General features: G+C 46.4%; 1 protein-coding gene across 1 annotated transcript in view; it reads right to left on the reverse strand.

Annotated features, from left to right (window-relative positions):
• Positions 1–3,792: 3,792 nt before the first annotated feature.
• Positions 3,793–21,913, reverse strand: part of LOC144500958 (BMP and activin membrane-bound inhibitor homolog) — a 47,328-nt gene continuing 29,207 nt past the window's right edge. The window contains exon 3 of the mRNA XM_078224455.1: positions 3,793–4,644. Coding sequence (XP_078080581.1) covers positions 4,235–4,644 — 410 coding nt within the window. The 3' untranslated portion in view covers positions 3,793–4,234. The remainder of the gene's footprint in view (positions 4,645–21,913) is intronic.

A 21,913-nucleotide genomic window follows, 5' to 3' on the forward strand; every position in this document is an offset into this window, starting at 1 on the left:
CACTCCTTCCTAATGTCAAATCCTTCAAGATTGAGTGTCTGCAAATGTGTGCCACCCCGGGAGTCAACAGCCAAACATGCCAGAGTTCACTTGTTGTACTCCCTGAATGGCGAACCCCCTGCCCACTGCTGATCTAATACAAGTGGCTGCAAGATGAGGCCATAAATGGGCATTAAGTGTTCACTTAAGAGCGTTATCCATGTGCCTTCCCGCCATAGACTTAATTAAGGTGGAGGCAGGAAAGTGGCGAATCCCCACGTTCCAACCTCCCACCGGAATCAATGCCATCTGTGCCACCAATCTCACCATGGGGGACGGCAGTAAATTCTGCTCTTAATCTTCTATACCCAGGGAAGTGCAAGATTAATCTGCAAAAGCTGTCCTCATAATGGAACCTTTTCAATCTTGGTAGCTTTCTGCTGAGTCTGTACTGCATTCGCTTCAGGGCTAACACATTGGGCAGTACGGTGGCACAGTGGTTAGCACTGCTGCCCCACAGTGCCAGGGACCCAGGTTCAATTCCCAGCTTGGGTCACTGTCTGTGCAGAGTCTGCACATTCTCTCTGTGTCTGCGTGAGTTTCCTCCGGGTGCTCCGGTTTCCTCCCACAGTCCAAAGATGTGTGGGTTAGGTGGATTGGCCTTGCTAAATTGCCCCTTAGTGTCAGGGGGACTAGCTCATGTAAATGCATGGGTTATGGGGATCGGGCCTGGGTGGAATTGTGGTCGGTGCAGACTTGATGGGCCGAATGGCTTCCTTCTGCACTGCAGAATTCTATATCCTTCTTGAGATGCTGTGCACATCCATACTCTGGGTTCTCTCTAACTAGAGATCTGTACAAATTCAGCTTCTACTGTATCTATTCCTGATAAACTGTCTGCAATTCTTCTGGAGGTATCATAATATCCAGATACCCCAATGAGCACACAACCTCAGGTACAATTACCTGTCAACTAAAACTCAGCAATCTTCAACAAAAACGAATGAATAAATCTCTTTTAAAGAATCTTGTGATTTTTTAAAAAAGTGTTGGATAATATAATTTGATTCAGAACCAAAAGGCTTTCATTTGTTCCTGGACTGATTCTCATAACTGGTATTTCTGTCTGTGGAGAGAAAAAGAGTCTGGATGTGTTGTCATTGATTATGCTGACAACCTTTCTGTGGTTAACTGAAAGCTTCGTAATATTGCCTGGTAATCTCAGTGAACATTCCTGGTTTAAACAGCTTTGTTTGAACTTTGGCAGGATCATATCACAGAATCCCTATGGTGCAGAAGGAGGCCATTTGGCCCATCGAGCCTGCACCGACAACAATCCCACCCAGGCCCTATCCCCGTAACCCCACATTTTACCTCGCTTACCCTCCTGACACTAGGGTCAATTTAGCATAGCCAATCAACCTAACCCACACATCTTTGGACTGTGGGAGGAAACTGGAGCACCCGGAGGAAACCCACACAGACACGGGGAGAAAGTGCAAGCTCCACACAGACAGCCACCCAAGGCCGGAATTGAACCCAGGTCCCTGTCGCTGTGCGGCAGCAGTGCTAACCACTGGTGCCACTCGTAACAATGAATAAAATGGATATGAAATCCTCTTGGCTTTTCCTCATGCTTAACATAAATCGCAGCGAAGCTCAGAGACGCACAGCCCTCTTCGTTCATAGGCAAGTGGTTGGAATAGTACAGTGGGCGTCCGCAACATCTTTTCACCAGAAATCTTAGCTGGAGTAGAACGTTGCAGGAAGGGGTGTAATCTCAAATCTCTGTTCGTTGAAAGCAAGAAGATAATCCAGGCAGTCTCCACCAATTTCGCTGTGGGCATGAGTCAACTGCAGCACACCACCCCGAGTGTGGCCCTAAGCTGGCAAACTCCCAGGGAGCAGCCCAAGAACTCTTCACAGTGGCTGAAAAAAACAAGTTGCATATGTGCTGTAGAGGCGATCATTTGAGATGAGCTCCCGGGCAAATGGTTTAGTCAGAGCACAGAGGGCTTAGCTCTGTATCAACTCCACTATCATTGTATCATGTAGCTGCCAGGATGGTAGAGGGTGAGCTGGATGGACCTTGGTCCATTTTTTAGTGCAGCGATTCCTGCGGCTCACGCCCAGTTTTGTATTTCACCACAGTGCTTCCTCTGTTGGCTTTGCATTCTCCGCCTGTTCTGTTCCCGCCCAGGTTTTGTTGCTGTGGACTGATGTTGGGGTCCCGCTGCCAAGGCTGAATGTTGGTGGGGGGAGGATGGGGTGGGGGGGGGGGGGGGGGGGCGGGCGCAACCCTGCTTTGAGGGGCACCGGGACCCAAGGTCACCGCTTTTCGCAATATTTAATTAAGTGCCTGCCACCCCCCTACTAAGATCAGTGGTTCATTCCCAAAAGCTGCTGGCTTTTGTTTTTATTGTTTCATAGATATGGCCATCGATGGCAAGAACGTTTGTTACTCACCCCTAACTGTCCTTTAACTGAGTGGCTCGCTCGGTCATTTCAGAGGGCAGTTAAGACATTGCTATCTTAATCACAACCATTATGTGGATTGCGGTAGATCTGGAGTTACATGTAGGCCAGACTAGGTAAGGACAGCAGATTTCCTTCCCTCAAGGACATTAGTGAACCAGATGGGTTTTTACAACAATCAATGAAAGTTATTACTGAGGCGAGTTTTCAATTAAAGGCTTTTTAAAAATTCATTGAAATAAAATGCCACCAACAGCTGTATGAACCTGTGTCCCCAAAGTGTTAGCCCAGCCTCTGCATTACTAGTCCACCGACATTACCATTATACCACCATCTTTCCCAATCTCAACAATCCTGGCAAAGGCTACTACTGGGGCTGCGCCTGCAGGATGAGCGTGCATTGATGGTTGTATGCCCTCACACTCAGGCAAGTGGGATCATAGGGGTGCTGAGGTCAGTCAGACGGGTGCCAGTGGTGGAGCAGGGGTGGGTTATCACTCAGGAGAGGCAGCGCACTTGCATTGGAGACAGATGTTTCCGTCAAGGAGCCCCTCTCTGCAAGAAAACAAAGCACATACCCTCCTTCCCCAAATTGAACCCTCTGGGAGGTTGCCAGGGTTTATATGGTGTGGAGGCGATGGCCTAATGGTATTATCACTGGACTATTAATCTAGAAACTCAGATAATTTTCTGGGGACACGGGTTCGAATCCCACCACGGCAGATTATTGAATTTGAATTCAATAAAAAAAATCTGGAATTAAGAATCTACTGATGATCATGAAACCATTATCGAATGTCGGAAAAACCCATCTGGTTCAGTAATGTCCTTTAGGAAAGGAAATCTGCTTGGTCTGGCCTACATGTAACTCCAGATCCACAGCAATGTGGTTGACTCTCAACTGCTCTTGGGCAACTAGGGATGGGCAATAAATGCTGGCCCAGCCAGCGACACCCAGGCCCCATGAAAGAATATTTTTAAAAATCTCATCACACACTCCCCCCCCAGCCAGTGGTAAAATGCTAATAATGGCAGGAAGAGACCTTTAATTGGCCACTGAATTGACTCAATTGAGCTCCAAATGTGTGTGTCAATTGTCACCTTTCCTACAGCTGGCAAAATGGCATGGTTGCAGGTTGGGGCATACCACCCTCTGCTTTCCTGTGCCATTGTGGCCCAGAAAGCTTGTGCCCAGAAGGTGAGTAAAACAGAGTCGCATGAGACACCACCATCGACTGTTCTGCAAAATCGAATTGACAGGATAAGAGAACGAGGTGAAGATTCTCCCACAGGCAGACCGTATGCAATGAAATCAGATAAAGAAACCAAAAAAGATTACCGTGTTTACAAAATTTGTAATTATAATGTACATTATGATACAATTATCATTCAGAAAGTGTGTATCTGTAAAGAAGCCTGACATGCATCATCCACCAGTATATGAAATTCATATTCAGCAGGGCCTCGTTGGAGATTACAGTCTGGCAAATACATCAGAGAAAAACGTTGGACTCTACATCCCCCTCTCCGTCCCCACTGCGAGGGATCACAGAAGTTGGACACTGGCAAGCGAAACTGTGCCAGGGTATCAAAAACAGCAACTCAGAAACTGGCATCAAACCAAGTCATAAACTACAAAACAGCACTGCCAATTGTTTCAATATTAATCATGACTGTGTTTTCATAGAAAATAGAAAGAGGCCAATTTTAAACGTGTATGGTTAACTGCGGACCTTGTTGTTTACCGGGCAAGTTAATGGTTAAGCAGAAACATCCCTGATCACACCAAGGTCGGCTTCTTGTGGACATCCCAGGGAAAAAATGAGCCGAGCTTTTCGCTGTAAGGGTCCAAATGCTGTTGCTTATTATGCACGATGCAGTAGATTTCGTGGTCTCTGGCAGCCGACACCGTGGCTTCGAGTTCCAAGTTTCCCATCAGGAATTTTTCTGTGGGGGGCTTCTGAAAACTGTAGTGCAGCCGTGAGATCATCTGCTCGTGCTGCCGCTGCAGGCGCCTGTTCTCGCTTCGCAGCATTCGCAGGGCTAACATGACCAGCAGCACCAAGATGAAGGCACCCGCAATGCACACAGCTATCACGGCAGCTCGGAACCAGATCTCCTTGGTGTTGGCCTCTTGCTGGTGGGCCAGGTTCCTGTTCCCGGAGGTCCGGGGCTTCTTGGCTTGTCGGTCTGAAATCAGATCAAAAGACCATGTTACTGCAACTCAGGTTTATTTCGAATCAAATGAAGATGTTTGGACTATGCCAAGATGAAAACACATACCAATTCACCATTCTGTACCTGACCCTGGGCAGCACTAATATAGTGTGGTGCTGCTAAATTCCTTAAGATCATAGGCCAGGATTTTACTGTCCTGTCGCAGTGCTTCTCCTGCCAGCAAATGCAGCAGGCTATTTAAATTTCAGTTTACTTTGGCGGGAATCTAAAATCCCGCCGGGCGGGAGGGCACTGTAGGAGACCATTCATCCCATCCTCCCCTGTCAGCTCTTGTTCTGTGGGATGAATTGCACAGAGCAGGGGCAGCAAAGATCTGCGCACCAAGGTAATTTAAGCATTCGGGTTTGTGACGTTGGTTTCTGCATATTGTCTCCTGAATTTTATGTAGCAATCCTTGTTGGAAGGATGTCAGAATGAAGAGAGGTTTAGCCTCAGCTCCAATGTATCGCCATGAATCACACCCCATGGACGGCACGGTGGCACAATGGTTAGCACTGCTGCCTCACAGTGCGAGGGACCCGGGTTCGATTCCCGGCTTGGGTCACTGTCCATGTGGAGTCTGCATGTTCTCCCCGTGTCTGCGTGGGTTTCCTCCAGGTGCTCCGGTTTCCTCCCACAGTCTAAAGACGTGCTGGTTAGGTGGATTGGCCATGCTAAATTCTCCCTCAGTGTCCCCGAGCAGGTGCTGGAGTGTGGCTACTAGGCGATTTTCATATTTACTTTTACATTTCTCAGTGTGTCCAACAATGGCTCAGTAAGTAGCACACTCATTTCTGAGTCAAAAGGTTCTGGATTAATATTCCATTCAAGGGTTTGAGAACAAAATGCAATCCGACATCTTGGTACAGTGGGAGACCAGTGCTGCACCCTTAGACACATTGGGCATGATCTTTGATTTGATTTGATTTGTCACATGTATTAGTATACAGTGAAAAATATTGTTTCTTGCGCACTATACAGACAAAGCATACCATACATAGAGAAGGAAAGGAGATTGCAGAATGTAGTGTTATAGTCATAGCTAGGGTGCAGAGAAAGATCAACTTAATGCGAGGTAGGCCTATTCAAAAGTCTGATGGCAGCAGGGAAGGAGCTGTTCTTGAATCGGGTACATGTCCTCAGACTTTTGTATCTTTTTCCCGACGGATGAAGGTAGAAGAGAGGGCTGGTTGTATCACAGCTTGGTATGGCTCCTGCTCTGTCCAAGACCGCAAGAAACTACAAAGGATCGTGAATGTAGCCCAGTCCATCACAAAAATCAGTCTCCCATCCATTGACTCCATCTACACTTCCCGCTGCATCAGAAAGCAGCCAACATAATCAAGGACCTGCCGTACCCCAGACGTACTCTCTTCTATTTTCTTCCATCGGGAAAAATATATAAAAGTTTGAGAATACGTACCAACCGACTCAAGAACAACTTGTACCGTGCTGCTATCAGACTTTTGAATGGACCTACCATATATTGAGCTGAATTTTCTCTGCACCCTAGCTATGAGTGTAACACTACATTCTGCACCCTCTCCTTTCCTTCTCCCCTATGTACTCTATGAACGGTATGTTTTGTCTGTATAGCGCGCAAGAAACAATACTTTTTACTTTATACCCATCATGTGACAATAATAAATCAAATCAAATCAAATCAAATCAAATCAGCTCCCTTTATAGAGACTCTGGAATTTTCATACAATTTTGGTTAAATAATTTCAAGTGTTTGCTTTCACTATGTAATTGTCCATTCCAAATGTTGATCATTCTGTGTTGAGAAATGCTTGGCATCAGTCTTAAATTTCTGTTTCCCCAATTTGAGCATGTATTTCCCGAGTCTTAGGGAGGGTTACCAATCCTCCAGGATTGGGTTTGCGTGGGTTTCCTCCATGTGCTCCGGTTTCCTCCCACACTCCAAAGATGTGTAGCTTAGGTGGCCTGGCCATGCTAAATTGCATAAGAGTGTCCCAAGCTGTGTGGATTAGGGGGATTGATGGGGTAAATACATGGGTTTCGGGAAAGGGTCTTGGTGGGATCCTCCATCAAAGAGTTGGTGCAGACCCAATAGGTCGAATGGTCTCCTTCTGCATTGTAAGGATTCTATTCTACGATTCTAAGTCATGTGGCCAGGTCAGTGTACATCCGCCAAGCTGTATCTTCCAACAGCAATGCACTGAGGTCAGTGAAAGATGATTGGTTATGTTAATAGAATCGTAGAATACCTACATTGCAGAAGGAGGCCATTCGGCCCATCAAACCTGCACTGACAACAATCCCACCCAGGCTCCATCACATTAACCCCATGTATTTAGCCTGCTAGTCCCCCTGACATTAAGGGGCAATTTTGCATGGCCATCTACCTAACTCACAAATGTTTGGACTATGGAAGGAAATGAGAGCACCCGGAGGAAGCCCACGCAGAAATGGGGAGGACGTGCAGACTCCACACAGACAGTCACCCAAGGCTGGAATTGAACCCAGGTCCCTGTCACTGTGAGGCAGCAGTGCTAACCACTGTGCCACCATGTCACCCCCACTATGCCACCATGTCACTGAACTGAATGGAGGTTAACTAACTGCCATCCATTCCCCCAAGAGAGAGACACACTGCGGTGTAGCCAAGGAATCCTGGCCATGAAGTTTAAAAAATATCTGGAATTAAGACCATGAAATTAAGATTGGTGACCATGAAACTATTGTCAATTGTTGCAAAAATCCATCTGGTTCTCTAAGTTTTAAGTTTATTTATTTGTGTCACAAGTAGGCTTACATTAACACTGCTATCAAGTTACTGTGAAAATCCCCGAGTCGTCACACTCCGGCGCTTGTTCAGGTCCACTGAGGGAGAATTTAGCATGGCCAATGCACCTAACCAGCACGTCTTTCAAACTGTGGGAGGAAACTGGAGGACCCAGTAGAAACCCACACAGACTCGGGGAGAACGTGCAGACTCCGCACAGGCAGTGACCCAAGCTGGGATTCGAACCCGGGTCTCTGGCGCTGTGAGGCAGCAGTGCCAACCACTGTGCCACCATGCCACCCAATAATGTCCTTCAGGGAAGGAAATCTGCTGTCCTTACCCAATCTGGCCTACATGTGACTCCAGATTCACAGCAATATGGTTGACTCTCAACTGCCCTCGGACAACTAGGGGTGGGCAATAAACACTGGCCAACCAGCGATGCCCATGCCCCATGAATGAATTTTTAAAAATTCCTTCAAATCAAATAGGGTTCCCAAGGATGATTACTTGAAACACTTTCCATTCATGGAGAAATTTGATATTGTGGAATTCCTGTCCTGGATCCCTGTATTGTGCATTCTGTGAAGCTATACTAAAATGGTACATATTCTAAACAGCAATGTGATAAATCATGAAGTTACTGTCAAAATATTTATTATTTAATGAGCTACTGACATGACTAATTTTTCTGCTAAGAGCAGTATTTAGACTGTATCTGATGAGGAAATGTGTATTTTTCTTACATTTGGGAGGTATTCCCTTTCTCTTTTATTCATAAACAGTTATTTTCCCACCAGTTCGCATTGCAATACTCCAAGCAGAGAGTAGCATCTAGTTATGCAACTGCTTAATAATCGGACACGCTTATAAACAAAAACTGAGCACTCGGAGCAAGGGATCAACTCGCACTCACACAACATCACTTAACTCATTCTCTGCTTCTTCACTTTTCTGCTGCCAACATGCTACCAAAATCCAGTCATTAGAGCTAATTAACTGGACTCAACATAACAATCGTTAGACACAAGAAAAAGCCATTACATGGAACAGGGCTGTCATTCCTGAATGAGTCAACCTCACTAATGTTTCTCACATCACCGCTCTCGATTCCTACTCTCTCCAAACATACATCCAGTTGTCTCACGAAGACATTTGTTCTTCAGTGGCTTTGCTTTGACAACAGAACAGCTGTACGTTAGGATGAAAAGGTTCCATTTGAGCTTACCTCAGACTCTAACCCTCCTATTTTTGAAAACTCTGGCTCTTGATCTTCGGGCTCTTCATCACAGTTGGCATGGCGCGGTAGCGCAGTGGTTGGCACTGCTGCTTCACAGCATTAGAGACCCAGGTTCGATTCCCGGCTTGGGTGACTCTCTGTGTGGAGTTTGCACGTTCTCCCCGTGTCTGCCTGGGTTTCCTCCGGGGGCTCCGGTTTCCTCCCACAGTCCAAAGATGTGCGGGTTAGACGGATTGGCCATGCTAAATTGCCCCTTAGTGCTAGGAGGACTAGCAAGGGTAAATACATGGGGTTATGGGGATAGGGAATGGGTGGGATTGTGGTCGGTGCAGACTCAATGGGCCGAATGGCCTCCTTCTGCACTGTAGGGATACTATGATCAAGAAAGGTTCTTTTTAGTTTGGTTAGGGCATCATGATTGACATGGTCTGCACGTTCTCTCTGTGTCTGCATGGGTTTCCTTTGAGTGCTCCAGTTTCCTCCCACAGTCCAAAAGATGTGCTGGTTAAGCGCATTGGCCACACTAAAATTCTCCCTCAGTGTACCCGAAAAGGTTCCAGAGTGTGGCGACTAGGGGATTTTCACTAACTTCATTGCAGTGTTAATGTAAGCCTACTTGCGACACAAATAAATAAACATTAAACTGCGTGATTTCCTTTGTTGATCATTGTCATGAGTTATCAGCCAGGATTTCACAGCCCCTCCCACCCAATGGGATTATAGAATTTTTGAGTTCCCACAGTGCAGAAGGAGGCCATTCGGCCCATCGAGTCTGCACCAACCATAATCCCACCCAGGCCCTACCCCCATACATTTACCCCAGCTACTCCCCCTGACACTATGGTGCAATTTAGCATGGCCAATCCGCTTAACCCGCACATCTTTGGACTATGAGAGAAAACCAGAGCACCCGGAGGGAACCCACGCAGACAACGTGAAAACTCCACAGACAGTGACCCAAGCCGGGAATCGAACCCAGGTCCCTGGAGCAGTGAGGTAGCAGTGCTAACCACTGTGCTACCATGGTCTTGCTGAACTGAATGAAGATTTCACACCCTGCAAGGGAGAGTCACACTGTGGCATAGCCATGAAATCCTGGCCATTAAGTTTAAAAGATCTAAACTTCCAGGTTAACTGAAATTCTCCTGGTTCCTAAGGCAAATATGGGTAATTATGTTGGTCTGCAGAAATGATTTACCTCAATTTTATTTGAGTATATGTACATGTCTTCAATATACTCACTCCAAGTTAATGGGGAGCTCTGTGACTTACTGCATGTTGCAGTAAACTGGAAGCTTCCGTCCAGTGCAATGTTGTGAGGTTTTTTTTCGCTCCATTGCTGACAGTAACAGGCAGAGAGGAGTGAAAATTTAGGCCCGAATTCTCAGATCTCGCTTGTGCCTGGGATCCTCCAGTCCCGCTGCTATGAATGGAGATTTGGCCGAGTGCAAAATTCTCCATTCTTGCTAGCAGCGGTGGTAGGGCGAACAACATTGAAGAATTTTATCTCAAGTCTCCAGTGAGAATGAGCGGAATATTCCAGTCCCGTCCACCAGAGGAATCATAGCGGGCAGTACACGGGCCACGCAGAGGGCGGTTGATCTCGGGCGGGATTTTCCAGTCTTGGGGCAAGTGCGGCCAGAAAAATCCTACCCAATGGGTCTGAACGAGTGAAACTTAACAGTCCTTAGCAAAATGTATGCTTCTTTCTAATGGCCAAGTGCTGCAAAGTGTGGAACTAACTCTGAAAAACCCTCGTTTGATCCCGAACTGTGAAATTGGCCGTTCTCCGCCTTAGTCGCAAATGCGGATGTTGGAATTGACCTTCTTAATCAGTTCCAGAGAGGAAAAATGAGCCAAAATTCCTGCCCCTGATCCCTCGGAAACTGAGTTTTTGTGGGCATTGGATCAGGACAGGATTGGACTTGGCTGTGAGTTTGCTCCCCACCGCCCACCAGTCGATTTGCCTGCCACTATGAATTGTGCGGACTCACAAACGAAGACTGCCTTTCCAGGCAATGAACCAGGGACCAGATGGCTGCCAGCACTCAGTGAACCAAACCACAAGAGTCCCACCCTCACAAGAGAAAATTATGGAAGAAAATACAAAGAAGGTTGCAAACTGTGGGGCAGATTTTCAGGCAACATGGAGGGTGGAGTGCTCTGAAAATGGTGGGGATGAATTACTGCCTTGTTCCTGCTGACAGTGTGGCTGACCTTTTCACCTCAAGGCCTGCTTTCTCACTGTCAGAACATTTATTTGAGTCAAACCATAGGCCCTTCTAAATGCAAGTCAAGGTGTAACAACAATTTCCGCCACAAGCTGTCCATCTAGGTGAAAGGGAGGCCAGAAACTCACCCAGGATCCAAAGAAAATCAAAATGCCACATTGGAAGTGCTTACAGGATTCTCCCAGTCCTCCCCCTGCCCTTGGGGAACAGGCCCCTGCTGATCATCCAGCGTATCTGATATTGTAGGTCAGAGCCAATGGTTAGTACCTCGGGATGCTCATTTTCCATTGGGGTCAACAGGCCAACCTTATGCGAATGAGGACTGGCCCTCAAAGTAGATAAGTCCACCCACGACTGAGACATCTTCACTGGTTTTCCTCCTTCAGCCTCTCACCGAGCAACTTCTCACCTTCAGTGAGTTCAGTGTCCAGCTCAACTCATCATGCAATCTCCCCTCTGAGGCGGCTGCCCTCTTATTCTCCCTAGTTCATATTCCTGATCTCCATATTGACCTTGCCATCTCAAGTGACTTTGCACCAAGCACAGTTAAGGCCACCTCTGGTCACCCACATCCCGCTTTCCCATCCCAATCTTGTTGAAGTTGTACAAGATATTGGTAAGGCCACACTTGGAATACTGTGTGCAATTCTGGTGACCCGATCGTAGAAAGGATATTATTAAACGAGAAAGAATGGAGAAAAGATTTACTAGGATGCTACTGGGACTTGATGGATTGAGTTATAAGGAGAGGCTGAATAGACTGGGACTTTTTTCTCTGGAGCGTAGGAGGCTGAGGGGTGGCCTTATAGAGGTCTATAAAATAATGAGAGGCATAGACAATGTAGATAGTCAATATCTTTTCCCAAAGGTAGGGGAGTCTAAAACTAGAGGGCATAGGTTTAAGGTGAGAGGGGAGAGATACAAAAGTGTCCAGAGGGGCAATTTTTTCACACAGAGGGTGGTGAGTGTCTGGAACAAGCTGCCAGAGGTAGTAGTAGAGGCGGATACAATTTTATCTTTTAAAAAGCATTTAGATAGTTACATGGGTGCGATGGGTTTAGAGGGATATGGGCCAAATGCGGGCAATTGGGATTAGCTTTGGGGTTTTAAAAAAAAAGGGGCGGCATGGACAAATTGGGCCGAGGGGCCTGTTTCCATGCTGTAAACCTCTATGACTCTATGATTCTAATCCTGCTTCTATCAGTATCCGCATTTGGGGAAATAAAACTTTCCATCAATTTACTTGCAACTGCACTTTTAAAATTCCAAAGTTCTGGCCTTTGGCTCTTCGTTCATCTTCCCACAGTACTGAATCGACTCTTATTTATCACCTGATGAAGGAACAGCGTTCCAAAAGCTCATGATTCCAAATAAACCTGTTGTACTTTAACCTGGTGTTGTGAGACTTCTTACCATACCCATCTCAGTCCAACGCTGGCATCTCCACCACATGACTCTTATTAAAGTCACAGATGTCATCCTATGTGACTGTGACAACGGTAAACTATCTCTCCTTATCCTTAGCCTGTGTGTAGGTTTCAATAAGGTTGACCACATCAGTGTCCTCCAATTAAGGCCCCACTACCAGTGTCCAGCTCCAACTGTTCTTCACTTGACTCCACTCTTGTCTATTTAACTGTAGTCAGAGTATCAACTCTGGCTTTGCTTCCTGCTCCTGCACCATTACCTCTGGTAGCCCACAAGGATCTATACTTGGTCCCTTCCTCTCCCTCTTTCTCTTGTAATGCTGCCACTCAACAACATCATCTCCAAACATGCCGTCAGTTTTCAGGTGTTGACACACACCTCCACTTCACCACCACTTCTCTCAAATGATCGGACTGCTTATCCGACATCCTGTACCTCCAATTAAACTTTTTTAAAAAAATTAATTTGTGGGACATGGGCGTCGCTGGCTGGCCAGCATTTATCTTCCATCCCAAGTTGCCCTTGAGAAGGTGGTGGTGAGCTGCCTTCTTGAATCGCTGCAGTCCATGTACTGCGGGTTAACCCACAATGCCGTTAGGGAGGGAATTCCAAGATTTTGACCCAGCGACTGCGAAGGAACGGCGATATATTTCCAAGTCAGGATGCTGAATGGCTTGGAGAGGAGCATGCTGGTGGTGGAGTTCTCATGTTCCCTTTGCGAAAACCAAAACTGTCTTTGATCTTATCTTCGGTCCCTGCGAGAGAAACTCAGATTCCTAGCCACCACACCATCTCTTCCCTAGCAATTGTCTGAAGCTGAACTGTTCACCATCTTGGTGTCTCCTTGACCTAGAGTTGAGCTTCCGACCACATATGATAGCCTCGGTAATATTGCCTGAATCCGTCTCTGCCTCAGTTCTTCTGCTGCTGAAACCCTTATTCATGCCTTTCTTACCTTCATTTCAATGTATTCCAAGTCACCTTCTACCCTCTGTAGACCTAAGGTCATCCAAAACTCTGCTGCCCATTGTTTTATTTGCACCAGGTCCTGTTCCCTCATCACCCCTGAACTTACTGACATGAAATGGTTAACTAACACATCCATTTTTAAATTCTTGTCCCTGTTTTCGAATCTCTCCATGGCTTCATCTCACCCTGTCTTTGTAATCTTCTCCAGTCCCCCCAATCCTTTGTGATATCTGCGCTCCTCCAATTCTGACCTTTGGAGTATCTCCAATTTTAATTACTCCACCATCGGTGGCCTTGTCTTCAGCCACCTGGGTGCTAAGCTCCCAAATTCCTGAGCTAAGCCTCTCTACATCTCCCTCTTCTTTAAGATATTCCTTAAAACTTTGACCAAGCTTTTGGCCATCAGTCCTAATAACATCCTACAACACTCCTATGAAGTGACTTGAAACATTGTGTTGCGTTAAAATTCCTGTATAAATGCAAATTGCTTTTTGGTGTAGTCAGGCCTACCAGCCAGTCAGTGGTTACAACACATCAAGTAGCCTGCTCCCAGTCAAAATCTATCCCAGGTTTTTATAAAGCTGGGATTTGTTATTTTTATCTCCCTCTCTCTTTCTCCTTCTTTAGGTCTCCTTGGGGATTTGAGCTGATGAGTGAGAGGGAAGGTGAAGATTAGAACGGGATTTTCTGGCCGCACTCGCCCCAAGGCATGGTCCGTGTCCCACCCGCTACGATTCCCGTGGCGGTGGGGGGGGTGGGAAAATTCCACCCTAAGACTCTCATGACAGTCTCTATCACTGCCATTTGTGACTGAATGCTGATAACCTGGAATGAAAAGGTCTCCAATTATTGCTCCCTCTATCTTTTTGTAAGTATCTCAGTTCTACTCAGCCCTCGCCCCAAATGCAGCACAGCTAAGGATCAGGAACTCACCATGAGGGAATCAGGACTTCACCACACATTATGGATAGGAACAAGAAGTAGACCATAGGAACAGGAGTAGACCATTCAGCCCATCAAGTCTGTTTCACCATTCAGACGGATCATGGCTGTTCATCAACCTCTATGCTATGTTTCCCCATTATCCCCATTCTGTCCAGTTTATTGGAGCATCAGTGAGTTTCAACACTGCAACATTCTTTTTTTTAAAAATTAATTTGTGGGACATGGGCATCGCTGGCTGGCCAGCATTTATTGCCCATCCCTAGTTGCCCTTGGAAGGCAGCTGAGAGTCAACCTCACTGCTGTGGCTCTGGAGTCACATGTAGGCCAGACCAGATAAGGACGGCAGATTTCCTTCCCTAAAGGACATTAGTGAACCAGATGGGTTTTTCTGACAATGGTTTCACAGTCATCAGTAGATTTTAATTCCAGAATTTTTTTAAAATTCAAATTCCACCATCTTCCGTGGTGGGATTTGAACCTGGGTCCCAAGAACATTAGCTGAGCTCTTGGATCTATAGTCTAGTGATGATACCAGTAGGCCATTACCTCCCCTTGATTCATGGGAATACAATCAGGCATGCCATCACTAGGCAGGGGACTCAGCTTGGGTTGCAGCCTCTTGCTCACTTCATAGAATCATAGAAACCCTACAGTGCAGAAGGAGGCCATTCGGCCCATCGAGTCTGCACCGACAACAATCCCACCTTGGGCTTACTCCCACTACCCCACACATTTACCCCACTAATCCCTCTAACCTACATATCCCAGGACACTAAGGGGCAACTTAGCATAGCCAATCAACCTAACCCGCACATCTTTGGAGTGTGGGAGGAAACCGGAGCACCCGGAGGAAACCCACGCAGGCACAGGGAGAATGTGCAAACTCCACACAGACAGTGACCCAAGCTGGGAATCGAACCCAGGTCCTTGGAGCTGTGAGGCAGCAGTGCTAACCACTGTGCCACCGTGCCGCCCAGGTCCTTTGCTTTCGGCTATCATTATGAAACGTGGAGGCAGCTAGCCCACAGTCTGAAGCTCCATAAAAGAGGCTAAGTCCAGTGACTGCACAGTTTAAACAACGCAAGTTCTTCAGCAGAAGCACTGGTTGAAAAGATTTTTGCAACAGCCTTTCAAACAGAAGGTGGATCAGAGTGAAGTAATTAAGTCTGTATAATTGGTTCACCATGGCCTATAAATCAGTGGTTTCTAACTGCTGCAGTTTGAGCTGATGGTTAACATTCAAATTGCTGCTATTCATTACTTTAAACAGACTCCGTTTGTAAAGATTTATATTTGTAAAGTGGTATTCCTTCAGAAAAACTACATAAAGCTTTGTATTTAAAATAAAAATGACAGGATGTTTGTGTTCAGCGACCATCAGCGACCCATCTTTAGACGATTGCAGTTTGTAACACATTAACCCTCTCCTTATTGAATCATCTCTGTTAGTCTTTCAAACCCAAAGATGTTTCAGATTACACAGTCTTATTCTATAAATTTCAAAATTGGAATATTATGGATGTCGCGCACACATGTGCACGTGTTTATATAAATGTATATAAATTGTACATACATGCAACATATGTATGTATACACATACTCTGCTAAGAAAATCTTGCGTGTTCCTCCTTCATCCTCTTAGAGTTGAACTCAAGATCCGTCACTTTTGTCTATCTCATAGAAATCATAGAAACCCCACAGTGCAGAAGGAGGCCATTCGGCCCATCGAGTCTGCACCGACTACAATCCCACCTAGGCCCTACCCCCACACATTTACCCGCTAAGCCCTCTAACCTACGCATCTCAGGATTCTAAGGGGCAATTTTTAACCTGGCCAATCAACCTAACCCGCACATCTTTGGACTGTATCTATGGCTGTTCCTGTGCTACACTAAGTTTAAGTTTATTTATTAGTGTCACAAGTAGGCTTACATTAACACTGCAATGGAGGTATTGTGAAAATCCCCTAGTTGCCACACTCCGGCGCCTGTTCGGGTACACTGAGGGAGAATTTAGCATGGCCGATGCACCTAACCCACACATTTTTCAGAGTGTGGGAGGAAACCGGAGCACCGGAGGAAACCCACGTAGACAACATGCAGACTCCGCACAGACAGTGACCCAAGTCAGGGACCCAAGCCTGGGCCCCTGAAGAGGTGAGGCAGCAGCGCTAACCACGGTGCCACCGTGCTGCCCACTACCAGTATGTTCAGAGCAAAAGAAACAATTGGCAAGTCTGAAGTTAGATTGTGGGCTGTGGCTGGGTACCGGCTTTCTGCCCGCTGCCCACACACAGAGGGTCCCGCATGCCAGACAGGAGTGTGAATTTAAAACAATGTGGGATGGCTTGACATTATAGCACTCAGTATTCAGATCGAGGCCCAATTATCACCTTTCCATCGGTGCTCACTCACTCGAATAACAGGATGTCTACCCAGGATCTTCAAAGAGATTCCCCATGTCAGAGCTCAAGGCTGAAGCCATGAGATTCAATTACTGCCCTCATCTGCCACCAGCCAGCTGCTATATGTCATATTATACAGAAATTAGTCCTTTTCTTATTGTTGCAAGAGTGAGAATTCAAGACTGTTTGGTTTTTATTGTGAAAAGTACCTTGTCCTAGGTAGGATTTTCCGGCCGTGCTCACACCAAGACCGGAAACTCCCACTCGAGGTCAATGGACCTCTCAATGGTGCATGTCCCACTCGCTGCAATTCCCATGGCAGGTGGGATGGGAAAATTCCGCCATAAAGTTAGGAACATAGAGACATCAGAGATAGGAGCAGGAGTTGACCACTTAGCCCATCAAGCCTGTTCTACCATTCAAACACATTGTGGCTGATCTCCTACCTTTAGACCATTTTTCCCCATTATCCTCATGTCCCTTGATGTCATTAGTATCCGGAAATCTATCAATATCTGTCTTGAACGTGCTCAATGATTAAGCATTCACACCTCTCTGGGGTAGAGAATTCCAAAGATTCATTACCCTCTGAGTGAAGAAACTCCTCCTCACCTCTGTCTTAAGTGGCCTATCCCACATTCTCTCTGGTTCTAGACTCACCCGCCTGGGGAAACATCCAATCTACATCCCTGTCACACCCTGTAAAAATTTTGTAAGTATCAATGAGATCTCCTCTCATTCTTCCAGTCTCAGCCCACAATCTCGCTTCAAATTAGCCAATTCTAGAGAATACAGGCTCAGTTCTCTCAGTCTCTCCTCAGGAGACAACCCTGCCATCCACTGCATTCCCTCTATGGCAAGCGCATCGGTGGCATGGTGGTTAGCACTGCTGCCTCACAGTGCCAGGGACCTGGGTTCGATTCCAGCCTCGGGTCAATGCCCGTCTTAGGTAAGGAGGCCAAAATTGTGTACAATGCTCCAGATGCGTTCTCACCAAGACTCTGTACAATTGCAGCAAGACATCTTTACTCCTGTACTCAAATCCCCTCGTGATGAATGCCAACATACCATTTGCACTGAAAATGTTGGCCAGTCATTCATGCCAGCGGGATTCTCCCTCCCACTGCAGTGAACGGAGATTTGGCTGAAGGTCAAATTCTCTGGCAGCGTTGGAGGGGTGCAAACGGCCAGAGAATTCCAGCCATTCACTTTGGGTGATAACTTAAAAAGGCGATACTAATCCATTTGTTTGTTATTTAACTCTCTCAACTCAAATGAATAGAAATGAAAATCAGAGAACAACATTGCCAATCCACCAGGATTGACCAGGTGTCTTTAGGACTTAAAGATTATTCTCCAGGACCATGCTGCGAGGAACTCAGGAAAACCCCAGGGTCATTATGTTTTGTCTGATTATTTCTATCTAATAGATGGGAATAAAGAATGTTTGACCGACAGCAAAGAATCTGCCAATTGGATAACAAGGAGTCCATTGGCTTTCTGACTGGTCATTGGAAAGCAGGGCACTGCAAGGACGGACATTTTGGGCAACTAACGGTAAGCGTGTGAGGGATGGGGAGAAATGGTTGGTGGCAGGAGGTTTTGTGATTTTTTTTGAATTCATTTTTACAGGATGTGGGTGTCACTGGCTGGTCCAGCATTTATTGCCCATTCTGAACTGTCCTCCATTTCAGAGAGCATTTGAGAGTCAAACACATTGCTGTGGCTCTGGAGCCACATGTGGGCCAGACCAGGTAAGGACGGCAGATTATCTTCCCAAAGGACATTAGTGAACCAGATGGTTTTTTCCGACAATTGGCAATGGTTTCATAGTCATCAGTAGATTCTTAATTCCAGATTTTAATTGAATTCAAATTTCACCATCTGCCATGGTGGGATCCGAACCTGGATCCCAGATCATTATCGTGGGTCTCTGAATTGCTAGTCCAGTGATAATACCACTAGGCCACTGCCTCCTTTAGAAACATGCCCAACCCATGTCAGCATTTGTGTCAGGGAACAATAAGTTTCCAGAGTTGAATGAAAATTGCCCATTTGACGAGGTGGAGTAATAAATAGAATCCCGACAGAAGGGGGCCATTCAGCCCATCAAGCCTGCACCAACTACAATCCCACCCAGGCCCTATCCCCATAACCCTACCTATTTACCCTGCTTGACACTAAGGAGAAATTTTGCATAGCCAATCAGCCTAAACCACACATCTTTGGACTGTGGGAGAAAACCAGAGCACCCGGAGGAAACCCACGCAGACACGGGGAGAATGTGCAAACTCAACACAGACAGTGACTCAGGGCAGGAATTGAACCCGGGTCCCTGGTGCTGTGAGGCAGCAGTGCTAACCACTGTGCCACCGTGCCACCCATTGGGGTAAGAGATTCAGAAGGGGGGAGCAAGGTAGTTAAAGGATAGGCCACAAATATAAGGACAGAAAGATAAAGGAAACAGAAGTATTGAAGCACTAAAGCATATATGCTCAGGAGCAAGGGAGTGAAGAGCATCATGAAGATTAGGAGAAACTTGGCGACGAAAAGTTTTGAAGTTGTGAATGAGAATGTTAAAGTCTCTACTCTGGGTTTCGGGAAGCATGTGGAAGTTGATGAGGAAGGGGTGATGTGAAAGGGGGTGACAGACAAGGTCAGGCTGAAGACTGAAGACTCAAGCCATAGTACTCTGGATGACTTGTATTTTATAATGGCAGAACGCAATCAATTAAGTCAGGCTTCTGGTGACCCGTTACATGTGATTTTCCAGCATTTTCTGCTTCTATAAACAATTCTTATACATAATTTGCAGAAGATTCCAATGTGTGACAGTCTGGAACTAAGGATTCTGCACAAAACCCAATTTCCCTGCTTGTTGTAATGTAAACCAGCCCTGTGCTGACTCAAATTCTCTAAAGTCCAATGTGGGGGCATCACATAGAGGTAGGATTTGTCTATATGGCTCACTACATTGAGGTGATTAATATCCTCATTCTGACATGAACAACATAGCACTTTTAGAAGAGAAGAGAGTAAGGAAGGAGAACGGAAGGGGTCTGAAAAACAAGCCAGCAAAGAAATTGGCAAGTCTCCTTTAATGGAATTCATATCATAGAATCCCTACAGTGCAGGAGGAGGCCATTTGTCCCAGTGACTCTCTCTGACAGAGTGCCTTACCCAGGCCTTTTTGCCCACCTTATCCCCATTGCCCTACACACTTACCATGGCCAATCCACCTAACCTACACATTTTGGGACTGTGGGAGGAAATCGAAGCACCCAGAGGAAACCCACATCGATGCAGAGAGAACGTGCAAACACCACACAGACAGTCATCCAAGGCCAGAATTGAACCCGAGTTCTTGGTACTGTGAGGCAGCAGTGCTAACCACAGTGGTTAGCATTGCTGCCTCATAGTGGCACAGTGCCATACATTGCTAACTGGTGCCTCCATGTTTGTTGTGAAGGTTCATTATTTGACATCTTAGCATTATTCTGGTGATTGTTACTTTAAGAATAGCACAGCAGAAGAGGGTCAGCTGGCTTGAAGGACCAATTGGGACAGAGAGTAGGTTATCACCCAGGGGGTGGAGTCTTCTCTTAGGCAGAAGACAGTCTGCAGACATGTAGTAGACAAGTAGGGACTGGGACAGCTGATGGGCTGCTGGCCTCTGTACAATTTTTCCTTATTAATAAATGCCCTTTGTGTTCTTGACAAAGTTTGTGAATAGGCATCATTACACTTGCGAGGAGGATGAAATGGATTATGGGGACATTGCCTATGGCCCAAGATGGGTGAGTAATGAGATGTTGGGATATTGAGGGACAGAGCAGAGCAAACCTGATTAGGCCAGTAGAAATATATAGGGAAGAAATGAAGATAAAATAACCCTCGGAAGCAAGAGCTGTGACTTAACATCTGAGGAAAAGTGGAACTTAAGTTAAAGACAAAGAGTTGTTGCAAGTCTTTTTTTCTTAAAAGAAAAGCAAAGAGAACACAGAGTTGTGCTCTGAGCGAAAAGTAATGAAATGCCCCAAGGAGCTGTAGCTCAGTCTCCAGAGTGCAGGAAAGTGAAGAGACTGAGACTGCCCGGCTCCCCATCCAAGCCCAGGCTGAGGGGGATCTGGATAGTGATCCCTGCACTGAGAGACTGCAGGCAGCAAGTTCCAAAGTTTTAGAGAGAAATCCTCAACCTGTTAAGAAGATGAGAAGATAAGCAACAAAGCCCTCAAGGAAGAAGCAACGCAAGACCTCAGAGGACAAAAATTAAGACCCCCAGAAAGAGAGCAATGAAAGACCCCAGAAGGGGGGCACCAAAAGCCACTAAAACACCAGATGAAGGACAATGAGAGAATTGCAGAATGGAAACACATCAACTTTGCCAGAAACAGACCCGACCAACAGTGAGGCCAAAAAGGGTTTGACTGATGTTAAGACAGGTAGAAATGAGGGTTCCATTTGTGAAATGTATATGTCCAGCAAGAACATGATGGATTTATCTCAGAGGAAACGCAGAAATTAAAGACTTCAAAAGAAACCAGGAACTTGTCAGGACCTGTGCCAAAGCCCGCCCGGTGCAGGTACCACTGGGGAAGTGGGTGAATAGCGACAGCTTTTTAACTCGGGCTGCAAGCCCTCTAATTGTATTTAAATTTATGCTATCGGCGGGAACCTGATCGGGGCTGGCAGTGCAGTCTGGGAGGGTCACAGCGGGTTTGATGCCCGTTCCAAACCCGCTTTACTACCCACTGCTGGTTCGTTCTGCCATCGCAATTCGCAATCAGAGCTAGCGGGGCCAGAGATTCCCCCTCTTGATTTTAGTGTCACACAAATAACTGACAAGATGTCCACTCCAGTGCTTCCGAATCTTGCCCTTCTTAAGGGTAATGGGCAACCATGAGTTGCCAGGATTTCCGGCAGTGAGTCTCTACTTTCTTCGTGAATTTATTTACTTTCACTAAGAGGGGAGGGGGGTGGTGGGGAAGATAAGAGGCTGGCTTCTGCCTCAATACTTGGGTACATTCTATTTTGAATCATGGCACAGAATCTAGTGGTTGCTGGGGTTGCTGAACCAGCGAGACATCCCAAGCTGTCACCTCTTTTCAGGAAAGGCCTGTCACATCTTGTGCCACTCAGGTACATGGCAGACCAGCAGCAAGGCCTTCGCTCGGGATCAAGGCCCCCGAGGATGGAAGTCCCACTTGCCAAGACCTTGCGGCCAATCTTCGGCACTCAGCATAAAAGCAAATTACTGCGGATGCTGGAATCTGAAA

Source organism: Mustelus asterias, chromosome 11 (assembly GCF_964213995.1).
Source record: "Mustelus asterias chromosome 11, sMusAst1.hap1.1, whole genome shotgun sequence".
NCBI classification, from domain to species: domain Eukaryota; kingdom Metazoa; phylum Chordata; class Chondrichthyes; order Carcharhiniformes; family Triakidae; genus Mustelus; species Mustelus asterias.